The 13,399-nt window shown below is 39.4% G+C and overlaps 1 protein-coding gene across 1 annotated transcript; it reads right to left on the bottom strand.

Moving 5' to 3' along the window:
* Positions 1-5,447: 5,447 nt before the first annotated feature.
* On the bottom strand, positions 5,448-13,061 carry LOC141258466 (serine/threonine-protein kinase SBK1-like). The gene is made up of 4 exons (XM_073673462.1): positions 13,047-13,061; positions 7,814-7,898; positions 6,360-6,562; positions 5,448-5,996 (listed from the first exon to the last, which is right to left on the bottom strand). Exons 1-4 carry the CDS (start codon positions 13,059-13,061, stop codon positions 5,448-5,450), a joined length of 852 nt encoding a protein of 283 aa, XP_073529563.1.
* Between the last annotated feature and the right edge of the window lie 338 nt (positions 13,062-13,399).

Below are 13,399 nucleotides of genomic sequence, written 5' to 3'. Positions count from 1 at the left end.
ACAGTATGCGAAACTACATGGCAGCCAAGCACCCCAGTAGGTGGGTGGAACACCAGGATACAAAATCTGCATCTGCGGGTCAAACCAATGCCATGTCGCCTGGGCTATGTCCTTTAGAATCTATTGTTCAGGAAGCAGATGCTCATACCTCCTGCCCACAAGCTGTGGTTGCACACACACAACAATCATTGACCACATCCACTTCTTTGTCCCAGCAAAGCGTCAAATTGTCCATGCCTGAGAGCTTGGAAAGAAAGCGTAATTACCCAGCCATGCACCCACAGGCACAAATACTAAACTCGCACATTGCCAAATTGTTAGCTGTGGCAATGTTGCTTTTTAGGCTTGTGGGAATACAGTCTTTACGTGATCTCTTGGCTGTGGCTGCCCCACGATGCAATTTTTCCAGCCGCCACTATTTAGCCCGGTGTGCCGTCTCTGCCTTACACAAGCACGTGTCAAACAATCTGAACCATGCTCTCACCAATGCCTCAACCGGGAAGGTCCACCTAACAGACATCTGGACAAGTTGTTGTGGACAGTGATGATACAATTCTGTCACGGCACAATGGGTGAACCTGGTGGAGGGTGGGACAAAGGCGCAAACTGGAACATCACACATCCTACCCACGCCAAGAATAGCGGGCCCAACTTCTGTCAGGGTTTCCGCCTCTTCATATTCCACTTTCTCTCTCCCCTCCTCTTGATCCTTATCCTCTGCTTAATTACCCTCCCCATCACTGCTAAGCTGGGACCTGTGCAGCAGCGCATCAGAAAAGCAGCAACACGCTCTGCTGAAGCTGATCTGTTTAGGTCACAAAGCACACACTGCATCAGAGCTGTGGCACGCTTTAAAAGAACAGACTGATCAGTGGCTGTCCCCGCTGCACCTCCAACCCGATCTGGTCGTCTGCGATAATGGGCGTAACCTGGTGGCGACTTTAATGGTTGGCAAACTGGTACATGTGCCATGCATTGCTCACATGCTGAACCTAGTTGTTAAAAAATTTCTGAAAACTTACCGTGACTTGCCGTACCTACTTGAGAAGGTGCGCCATATTAGAGCCCATTTCCGCCATTCCTCTACCGCTTTTTCTGCTCTTACAGAGCTGTAAAAGCAACTGAATTTGCCAAGTCATAGGCTTATTTGCGACCTGCCCACACGGTGGAACTCAACCTATCATATGTTGGCGAGGATTAGTCAACAGCAGAGGGCAGTAGCTGAATATCAGCTTCAACATGCTTGTCAGACTGAGAGTCAGCCACCACACATAACAAATGTTGAGTGGGTTTGGATCGCTGACATTTGTAAGGTAGAGAACTTTGAGTACTGCACCAACCTCGTGAGCCATGATCAGGCTATTATCAGAGTAACCATCCCGCTGCTGTGTCTCTTGAAACAATCACTGCATAATCTCAAAGAGGAAGCTTTGAGCATCCAGCATGTTGGTATGGAGCCAGATTTCTCAATGAGTGATACTATCCAGCCTAGCCAATATTCTGAGGCAACATTGGGTGATGAGGAGGAAGATGAGGAGGATGAAGACGGAGAGGACTTGTTTTTCTGTGCTACCAAGGGGACTCGTAATTCTACGGAGGGGACACCTAACCCATGCTTCATGTCTGTCCAGTCTGGATGGGCTGGAGAGGAGGAGGTGGAGGAAGAGGCGAGTCATCGTGAGGAGAGGATGGGTACTGTTTCTACTGTTGGGGACACAGAATATTTGCCTTTTCGCAGCTTGGCCCACATGGCACAGTTCATGTGTAAGTGACTGTTGCAAGACCCTCGCCTGATACACATTTTATCCAACAACCTATACTGGTTGGCCACCTTTCTCGATCCACGGTACAAGGAGAAATTTCCTTCTCTCCTTTTGTTGTCATCAAAAAGTTTTTCAATGGGATCGTTCAAGAGGGTCGTTGTAGATCAGTTGCTGAAAATATCACCCTCAGACAATGCTAGTGGCAGAGGAACCGGCTCTTTTCAACACCAAGAAATAATGGGGAGAGACATGAACACCAGCTCCAACAGAAGTGGGGGGAAAATTGTGCACAAATCGGGCAATTTTCAATAAACCAGCACAACAGCAAGGGCTATCTGCGCCTGTAACAATGCCAATGAGGGATAAGTTGCAGAACATGGTCAAGGGGTACTTTAGTGACCATATTTGTGTCTTTTCTGATGCTTCAGTTCTCTTTAATTATTGGGTGACTAAGCTGAACACTTGGCCCGAAATCTCCTTATATGTCTTGGAGGTGCTGGCCTGCCCGGCTGCTAGTGTGGTGTCAGAGCGTGTTTTCAGTTCCGCTGTGGCAATCATCACTGATAGGCGCACATGCCTCTCAACAGAAAATGCAGACAGACTTACTTTGATTAAATTCAACAATTACTGGATATCTCCACAGTTTGTACTCCCTCCAGATGACAGCACACCAACCTAAATTCACCAAAAATGCAGATTCATGTGACTGCTGTTAATGTCACCCCCTTCCCATAAAAACCCATTTCCTTCCTTCGTCAACCATGACTCAGCCCATAGGGCTAATTTTTACAAATCCTATGCAGATTGTGCAGTGGACAAACCAGGACAGTATTCCTACTCCAGCCTAACTACTATTTGTGATTAGAGGCCCTTGGGATGTTGGCTTCCTGTGTCAACCATGACTCAGTCATTAGGGCTAATTTTTACAAACCCTATGCACATTGTGCTGTGGACAAACTAGGACAGTACTCCTACTCCAATCTAACTACTATTTGTGATTGGAGGCCCTTGGGATGGTGGCTTCCTGCATCAACCATGACTCAGCCCATAGGGCTAATTTTTACAAACCCTATGCACATTGTAAAGTGGTCCTACCAAACTAATATTTGTCATTGGAGGCCCTTGTCACAGGTTGTGCCACATTGTGACTCATATAGGGGATACATATTCAATAGAAATGTACGGTCAGTCACCCTTTTTGGCGAAAAAACATGCCTGGCTTGTGCCACATTGTCACTAAGATAGGGGATACATATTCAATAGAAATTTACACTGACTGTTGATGACCCGATCGTAGATAATGTTTGTCAAGGGAGGCCCTTGTCATGGAATCTTTCTGCACCTATGACAAACCCCCCAGGAGTAATTTTTGGAAATACGTTGCACATTCTGCACTGGACCAAGTAGTACAATATCAAAAAGTCTTCTCTTCCTATATAATCTGGGGAATATTGACAATCAAAATCTCTGAGCCATTTGGAAAAACTTCTCCAACCCAACCTGGAGGGGGGCACCATATATCCTTTGTCCATTGACTTGCACACGTGATATATTTGAGCTCGTCATCCAGTTGACTAATGCAGCTTTATTTTTCCAGTTCACAGAGTTAAGCCACACCTGAGCATCGCAGGCCGCACTCACTGCTACCTTCTAGTACTCCATGTCTCTTGGCCTTTTTCTCTGTTATCTCTGCCCTTAAATGAGTTTAATAATAGAGTGAAGGCCCTACAATATGAATAAGTAAGGGCACTCTCAAATATACACAAGAGGTACCTCCAAAATTTGGAAAGGAGCACGCTTCCAAATGCATGTTATAGGGCCAAGCGAGGGCTCTCACAAAACTCCGCTTTCCTTCCTACTGCAGGCCCTCTGAACATTTGAATTTAGGGCTGCAGTATCACATGGTGGTGGAGGAAGAGGATGAGTAGGAGGAGGAGGAGGAGGGACAAGCCCAACAATAAAATGGGCACATTGTAAAATGCTATGGAATATGTATTCTACTATCTGAGTATCAGTGATGGAGGGATCGGACAAATGTCTAATTAACAGCTGTCCCTCTAAAACACATGTTACAGAGCCACCTGGGGCCTCTTAATCTTTGACCTAACATACCTACTGGTACGTTCTAACTGTGCTTGTAAAGTGCTGGGGAATAGCAAACTAAAAATGATGTATGACAGAGGGACCTACAAAATGTATAAGTCAGGTCCCTCCCAATTGTAAAAGGCGAAAAAAAGCCACAATAGTATGTGTCAACAAACGCTAAAAGGGATTTTTGTTGGGTTTCTCTGGTTTATTTAGCCTTATATACAAGTGATTACGCAGGAAAAACTGTTTCTTTACCTTTTTGGCCTGTTAAATGCAATTTAGGTTAGGTTTGGAAGTTGTTCTTATGTGTCTGTAAAAGTGGCATAATACTGCAACAAAATTATTCCCAGAAACCATATGTGAGTCAGAAATGCATGCAGGCAGCTTCCCGTTCTGTTTCATCACTTTCCCATCCATTTCAGCCTTTTCCTCAGGCCCCCAGACACTTTTGTAGGGTTCAGCAGAAAATTATTCGCATTTCCCATTGGCATACATTGTACTTGGTATTCGGAACGAATACGCAATAATTGCAAAGTACTCGTTACGAGTATAGCGATTACGAATATTACAATTCTCGCTCATCACTAGTTATTTTCCCATAATGTAGAGTTTAGTTGATGTGGTTGAAGTTGAATGTTGAACTTTATTGAGGTCTTTAAGATTGATATTGCATCAGGTAGGAGAAAATTCAAACTCTCGTCATATTGATAAAATTTGTCATATCGTATGCCAAATCCAATCCATCTTCCAGTCAAACATTTTTCCACTTTACTGCAAAAAAAGTAAGAAATTCTGGCTCTGATACATTGGCCATCTTAATGTACCGGGGGCTTCAGGTGCAGTACTATAAAATAACTAAACATATTCGGTTCCACCATCCCACACAAATCCACTGGGCACTGTAAGTATGGAAGGGAAGACAGTAGAGAATGAAGATTAAATTCTAACTCTAGAAAATTCTTCAATATCTTGATTGATTATTTATAGAGACCATTTTGGGGAATAAAAGATAGTGTATAGAATGAGAGGGTGGAAGGCAGATAGTGATTGATACAATTCTTCCCAACATGGAAAGTTTCTTTTTTTTTCCTCATTTACGCTTTTCTTCTACCTTTTTCTTTTTATTTTATTATTATTTTTTTACCAGTGACCATATATTTAACCTAATAATGTCCTCAACACAGGGTGAAACATTGATCCCTAGATATTTTTAACAAAATTTCTCAGCCACAACTTGCCACTGTTAAAGGTTACTAAAGGTTTTTGCAATATTGCAAAAAATATGGGAAAAAAAACCCCAAGCTTGTAGGTTAGATATACAGTATTGTGGAAACATTTAGGCAGGTGTGAAAAAAATTCGGCAAAGTAAGAGGTTTCCAAAAACAGAAGTTTTAATCATTTATTATTTATAAATTAATAAAATACAAACTGAATAAACAAAACAAATCTAAATTGCATCAATATTTGGTGACCGCCCTTTGACTTCATCAGTTCTTCTAGGTACGAATACCTGCACACAGTTATTGAAGGAACTTTTATGGGAGGTTTTTCCAAATATCTTGAATTGACCACCTCTTCCTCACCTGCCAAGTTAATTTAATACTCAAAGACCTTTATTTTCCAGGGAAAATTAAGGTAATTGAAGATAGAGAGAACTGACTGACGAGAAAAGGGACATTGAGCAAAGAGATTGTCAAACATGTATATGGCTTCTCTCGACAACATCTGCCAACAAAAAGGGGGAGAAGTGAAGTCTGCACTTTGTCTCCAGTTGATGTAGACTTGATACATGGTGTCAGATTCTGTTGCTTCAATCCATGGGAAGAATCCAGTCAAAACAACAAAGAGAAGAACCCCAAAAGCCCAGATATCTATAGTAGGGCTCAAGATCAAATATTCTCCTCCTTTCAAATCACACAGCTCTGGAGACATGTACGGTATTATGTGGGACATGGACGACACATAGTTTCCCATAGGTTGGGTCAAACCAAAATCACTCAATTTGATTTGGTAGCAGTCTTTGTCCATGAGCAACACGTTGTCCGGCTTCAGGTCCCTGTGAACCAACCCTCTACCATGCATATAGTCCAGAGCTGAGGATATCTGTTTGGCACACCTCTTCACTGCGTCCTCAGGAATTCCAACCTGCAGAAAACAGATCAGTTTTATGAGATTTAGTTTTATTTATGTAGTTCTTTATCCAAAGCAAAAATACTAAACATTGAAGATGTTGCTGTTGTTGGGACAGTGGATGGTATAGTGGATAAAACTGCTGCTGTGATGGTCATGAGGCTTCAAACAGTGCATTGTTATGGAACCCGCCTCCACCTATGGAAATGTTTGATGTATTCCCAAAGACCCCCATAGGTAATAGTTAGCTAACTGGCTACCATATACAGGGGTATCTAGCTTTTCCTCTGACTGTTGATGTGTATCTCCTGTTTCTGGTGTTTCAGAAATTAAATATTTGTACATTGTAGGAGAACATATGAAGCCGGCCTTACTTACCTCACTTTGTATGATATGATGCAAGGTGCCTGCCATTGCCAACTCCTGAGTAAGTGCATAGTGGTCCATTGTGCCAATAAAGATGGGATATGTCTTAATAATATGAGGGTGGTCAGAGAGACTGATTGACAAAGACAGCTCCTTCAGAAAGGTTTTCAGAAGAGTTCTGTCCTTCTTCAGGAGTTTCACAGCCACTGGTTCTCCTATAAAAAGAAACAAAACAAAAGAATGTTTATAAAAACCTCCAAGATCTCACATAGAAACTTTATATTCAAGCACATAATTATCACCACTGGCATGGGATGTGTGCTGGTGGATATCAGTCCCTAATCCTCAATCTCATATCTATGAGGAGGCCTGTCTTTGCTAAATTTGGGGGCAGCTTGAATTTAAAACACTTAGAAACCAAATTTATTTATTTATTTTACTAACTGATATTACCATAGTAAAATTGTTAGTGGTTTTGCGGCCATTTATCTCCAATGAGAAAAAAGTTATTTGAGATTGAACTTTAACTGCTCATTCTTTTGTCTCCTGATATCTTCTGTCAGACAGATAATCCATGGTTTTTACAAAGACAGAGAACCCTGAGTTAGAGGTATCATAAAATCTATAGTTTACTTAATGCTATTAAAAATATTGCATATTCAATTACATACATGTAACAAATGTGAAGTGATATAATTTAGAAACCCAGTAAAAAGGCTGAAGATAAAGACCACTGAGCACCTATAAGCAAAGGTATTGCATCCACCCAAAAGTAAGAAAGGGTCTAGGCTGAAGGTCTGCTGGAGCACCGTATAATGGGTATATGCAATATTTTTAATAGCATTAAATAAACTATTTGTTTTATGATATCGCTAACTCAGTGTTCTCAGCTTTTGGAAATGCTTATATTGAGTTTTTTGGTCATGATATAGGGCACAAGCCCTTTGATGTAAAACTAGGGATGATATTCTGAAACCCCTTTTATTAAGATAATCAATGGTGCAATTTATAGATATTTTTAGATGGACATTTTTATGACCTAACAGAGTAAAGTTGGCCAAACACATGGATATTTGTCTGCAGACCATTGGCAGATCCAGCTGAATATGGTGAAAATGAAGATAAACAGCTATTGACCCAACGCTTATTTGAACAAAACTTCTTTTTCCCAACCTTCATTTTCATATGATCCTTTGATAACCCAACATGTCTGGAAAGAGTTAGGCGCCCCTCATACACATAAGATAGTGATCAAGACCCACCAAATTTGGCAGGCTTGGATGACTTTACACCTATGTGTATGAGTTGACATTACTAAAATAATCTCGATTTTCCAATGGCTTACAGATGAATATCTCATCTCTATGGCCGACTAAAATCATTTTCACATTTTGTTACATAATTTACCACTTTTATTTAATCAATTCAGGTGAATTACCATCTTTGTTTTTGCCTTCTTCACATACCTGTCAATTTGTTCTGTGCCTGTAGAACTTTTCCATATGATCCTTGGCCCAGTTTCTTGATTACGTTGTAGCATTCTGAAATCTCCTGAATCCAAAAGATCTGGGAGGCGGCCATTGCTGCTTGGAAGTTGTTGATTCTTGAGCTAAACAACAAACTGTGTATGACTCTAGAAGAAAATATAAGGAATATGATTAATGAAACATCTTGTAGTGATCATATTCATGGGTTCTGTGGGCATTTATCATAATTAAGCTCAATCATAATTTAGAAACCCATCCTAAACAAAGATGTGCCAGTACGATATAGGATAGCTGACAACCCTTGTAAAAGGTATCTTGGTGGGCACATTGGTTGTAATCAACGTTTCCATGAAGACATTGTAATCAGATAGACAAAATTATGATAATTCTAAACGGTTCTACAATAATACAGAAGTGTTTGTATCTAGAGATTATTTTTAGATTTTTTGTCATTAAAACACACATGAAAATTAGACTCTCTGCCTGGTGAAATGTGACTAGAAAGAGAAATGATTGTTTAATGGTCATATGGCAAGAAGACCCAAACAAATAATAAATAACCCCAGTGGATATACTATTGAAGAGTAGTCTTACCTGGGTTGGGATTCTGTTGATGTTGAAGATTAGCTGGGTTCTGCTCCAAAAAATGTTGAGTGTCGCTTTCTTATGGCTTGGTCTGAGAGGTCCTATCTTCACAAAGATGTTCTCAGGAATAATTCAACAAGACCCATGAAGTTCTAAGCTTTACAGGGAAGTAGCTACCTGACATTGAGGTCAATCCTTCTCCTTAGCCAATTGGATGTCAAAAACCTCCTTTGAATTACAGATTAAAGTGACTCCTAGATGTTGGACGTTCATGAAAACCTAATTGTTATTTAATAGACTATGTGGTGCCACAATGGTATCTGGGAGGCGCCCACCTTAGTATTGTTAGTATTTCTAGTAAATTGCTAATGTAATCAGTTGTGAATTTATTCTACCCCCTATGGTCACATCTCACCTTCCCGACTTCCTGCTGCTTTCACCAAAAGAGAAACTGGACCCATGTTTTTATATAAATATACATTTGTCATGCACGGTTCTTTTATCCAGTGTTTATGGCCAGAAACTGATTTAACATAACTTGTAGAATAGTCTTGTCCCCACTGACATTATAATTAAATGGAAATAACAGAATTGTCTATATGTTCTATAGTAAAGCTGTTAATAGAACTAAGGGTAAAGGCCCCATACATATTAGATGAAAATGGTGCAATAAACCATTGTTCAGTGATTGGCTGATATATTCTGTGATGTGTTTGGGGTACATTTTTTTTCTGGCATTAGATCTGATCATCTGCCGAGAAAATCCAACTCGCGGGACAGTGTTTTGGAGGATTAAAAATGTTCATTCTTTTCCACTGCACAGATTACGGTCACTCATTATCGTTGAGATTAAACATTTCATTCTGCATATATCTGAATCAGAGTTACTGAAGTTCTCATGTACCTCGTAATTGACAGATTTTTAAGAATTTTTTGCTCCTAATTTGAAAAAATCTACAGTAAAGTTATCAAATCAAATCTGCACTGAATTGTTTAGCTATGTAGGAGGCAAAGAAATAATTCACTTTAAATAAAAAAAATTTTTTCAGATTTGATTTGAGATTATTTCTTCCTCTTTTATACTAATTAATATCTGCCAGAATTTATCTAAAAATCCAAACTCCATGGCAGATTTCACTTTGAATATTTAGGGAGCATCTGGGTGAGATTTGTAAAATGTCAGCACCTTGTCTGCTACAATAATACATTACCTGCGCAAACTCAAACTATTTCCAGGAAATCCTATTTTGCATTTTCTGATTTTATTCTCAATAAAAAAATGCATGTTTTTCACTGAAGCGCTCAATCTGATTTTTACAATTTTTTTTTTCTTTTGCAAAAAAATCTAAACACAGCGCTTGTATGGTGTTCATGTGCTATCCATTCTTTTAGGTTATTTTTTTATGGACCCTTACTCTTGAAAAAGCGAGTTTTTATCTGCAACACAGATCAAAAATGGAGATGTCACAAATTAGTTTTCTGTGCTGTTTTTCCACAAAAAATGGTATGTGAAGAGCACCATAGCCTGTAATGGGCACCTGGGCATCAATCCCATGTCTGATTTTCATGGATAGATCAAATGTGAGCTGGACCAGCAGTCTTCTCTGCCGACCACCTGACTAAGCTTCATCTTACATGAATCTGCTCTTGATGAAAAAGAGTCTGGCCAATATTAATATGGTCATTATCATGGAGTTATTGCCTTATTAATAACTAATTTCTCGTATCAATCTCAGATTGTTTGGCTGACCTTTATCTAATGTGTATGGGGGCATCACAGTATTTGACCTTGTCTCTATTACAGATGTGCTAACAATTAGGAGCAGTCTCTTACCAATAATCTCCATACCAGAGGACTTTCCCACAGAACAGATCACCTGTGGAGACCACCATACATCTACAGCTTCTAGAATTACATGTGGATGTTCTCAGAGAGGCTTCACTTGTATCCATTAGCATCACATTAGCCCATCGTTGCCGCTCCTATGTGGTCAATGGTTTTTGTGCAGCTCATTAGTACAATCATGTGTTTCCCAAAGCCTCAGGTGTCTCCTTCTCCCTGGAAGCCAAGTGTCCATCATGTACATTTATATCATTAATTGTTTTTCACTTTTTTTTGTTAAATAAAAATTAATAGAAATAAATTAAAATTTAATAAAATAAGCAACTTGTGCTGGAGACGTTGGGGTAAAAGGGGTGATATCAATGGGATAGTTAAAAAACCAAGGTAATGGTAATAGTAATTAGAACGGTACAGTAGTGAATAAAAACAAAGAATTTTATTGGTTCAGTTAAAACAATTATTAGAGATAAAAGATGGTGTGCGGATAAGATCAGGGGATTTACAAGATAAAAATCATTGTAGGCAGGGAGTAAATGATTTTCTTGTAGCTTTTGATTTAGTATATAGAATGGTTCTCAGTTTTCCAATGGGTATAACATGACTTAGAATGTGGTCATCCCCTGGAAGAGAAAAAAGGAGAGAAAAAAATAAAAGATAAGAACCTCAGATGCACTAGTGATTGCCTGTGGAACTGTGGATGGAAAAACAGTTACCTTCCTAGGGACGGGGGAGGGGTGTTATGGAGGATCCAGGTAGGAAACCTTCTCTGTGGACTGAAGGAAAAATAGACAGGTGAGGTAAAAAGTGGTTAAGACAATAGAGAAAATGTTAGGATATGGATATATACCTGTAAGTTACTTCTGAGTGGGAGTCAACGCAGCCATTGTGGGTGGTACGTAGATGGGCTCTTGGAGGCTGAGAATAAGATGGCACAGTGTGACAGATCTGTGGAGATCTCAGCAGTAAGTTCTCCATTATGATATTACATAACTCACTACTTACAGAAATTAAAGGAATCAAAATTTGAAAAACAACCGACAAGATGACGCTGGATAAGAGTTTGTCCACGGTATAAATTACATTTACAAATACTTTAAACGCTTTTAAATTTTAACTCCGCAGACATTACCCACAATGATCTAAAAATTATTTCAGAGAAAACTATTTTAACACTGGGGAAACAACCTCCTGACATCCAGCAAACTTCTCTTCATCAGGAAGGGCAAATCTAATGTTCCCCATTTTCCCAATATTGTTTCCTCCATGATGTATGATGAAGACCTCTGGGTCCAGGAACCTATCGCTCATCATGAAGCTTTGGTCAGACTATCCCATCATTGACCTCTGAGCCAGCAGACCCTTACTCCATTGTCAGATTTTTTTGTTTCATAATTTTGTGAACAAAAGATGTCTGAGATTTCCAAATCATCGCATTCTTGTTACACATCGTCCCAACTGTTTTGGAATTGGGGTTGCACATCATTTACATTTCTTACCCCACATACGGGACAACTTATTTAGATTAAAACTTGTTTTACGTGTGGTGAGAAAGAGGCCGACAACACACACGTGCTGTGGAGCTGTCCGCGGGTCCGGAGTTATTGGGAACAAATGTTTGTGATGATAGAAAATACGGTATATATACTGTAATATAAGATTGAGACAGAAGTGACGTTACTCTAATATGGAAGAAAATAATTATGTTTCTCTTTTAAAAATCCATTTTTTGCATAATTACTAAGGGTCTGTGCACACGACCAGGATTAGCTCAGTGTTTGCTCAGGCTTTCACGCAGGTGAAATCTGCAATGAAGTCTTCACCTGAGGTCACTGTCAGGTCACCTGCGTTTTTACTTGCGTTTTTTCCATAATTGTTTTTAATGTGTTTTTTATGCATTCTCTTTTTGTATGTTCATTTTAAATGAAGCCAGCTAAAAGTTGGTTTCTGGAAAGGAAAAATAATAATAATAATAATTTCCTATTTGCAGACATCTTGCTTCAATGGCTTCCAGGATACTGGCAATACAACCAAAGAGCATTCTACTCCGCTTGCTAATTCTCATTCTAAGAATTATTATGCTATAAGAAGTAAGTTATTCTATTAGTATGAACATATAATATATAATAAATATATATATATATATATATAAAATATATTTATATTATCTATATAAATAATCAAATATTATATTTTTAACCAGTTACAAGCACCTTGTAGTTGTCGCTTCTGGGCTCACCTCTTACTTGAGAAGCGTATTGAAAAGGGACACTTTAGTAATCTGTTCCCTGAATTGCTCAGGTTTGTTTTTTTTTTACCTTTCTTTGAACACAATGTGACGTTTTTCATTTTAATTAAATTTTCTTTTGCAGATATCCTGATAATTTTGTATCATTTTGCCGGCTTCCCATCAATGCCTTTGACAATTTGGTAGGAAATCCTTCGGCCACATTTGACCTTTAAAGATACCATCATGAGGGAGGCGATATCTGCTGAGGAAAGGCTGCCTTCCCCCTGATGACAAACCTGCTGCGGCCATACCCATGAAGGGAACTGAATGCCAAGAAGAGGATTTTTAACTTTTGGCTGAGCCGGGCATGAAGAGTTGTGGAGAATAACTTTGGAATCTTCAGTCAGTGGAGGATCTTGAACATGGCCATCCAGTTGGATATTGTGACAGTTGATTCTGATGTCAAAGCTTGCTGTGCTCTTCACAATCATGTTAGGGACTACAGGCCTGAAGTAGATGTGGAGACATTGTACTCAGCTTTTGATACAGTAATCAACTGAGGTCCTGGACATCCCAACATTACAGGTGTGTGTGTTTGAGGAAAACCTTTGCTGATTATTTCATGAGTTCTGAAGGGGCCGTGCCCTGGCATTACTCCTGTGTTGGTGGTGCGCATCCTGTACAGCAAACATCCCTTGAGAGAAGACATGAAGCACATGATGGATAATGATTCAGGACAGGACTGTCCAAGGATAATATTTATTGATTATAAGCTAATTCTGAGGTTTACAGAAGCGCTGGTAGGAGGTCTATAATCCTGCTCCAAATTGGGACAGTGACCACTAGGTGTCCTAATGATATCTAAGGCATTGGTTTTTAGTAAACTAGTAATAATATATATAAATATATA

Source organism: Phyllobates terribilis, unplaced genomic scaffold, assembly GCF_046119375.1.
Source record: "Phyllobates terribilis strain yellow unplaced genomic scaffold, ASM4611937v1 Scaffold_3__8_contigs__length_932513732, whole genome shotgun sequence".
Taxonomy (NCBI): domain Eukaryota; kingdom Metazoa; phylum Chordata; class Amphibia; order Anura; family Dendrobatidae; genus Phyllobates; species Phyllobates terribilis.
This window is presented reverse-complemented; position numbering and strand designations above follow the sequence as displayed.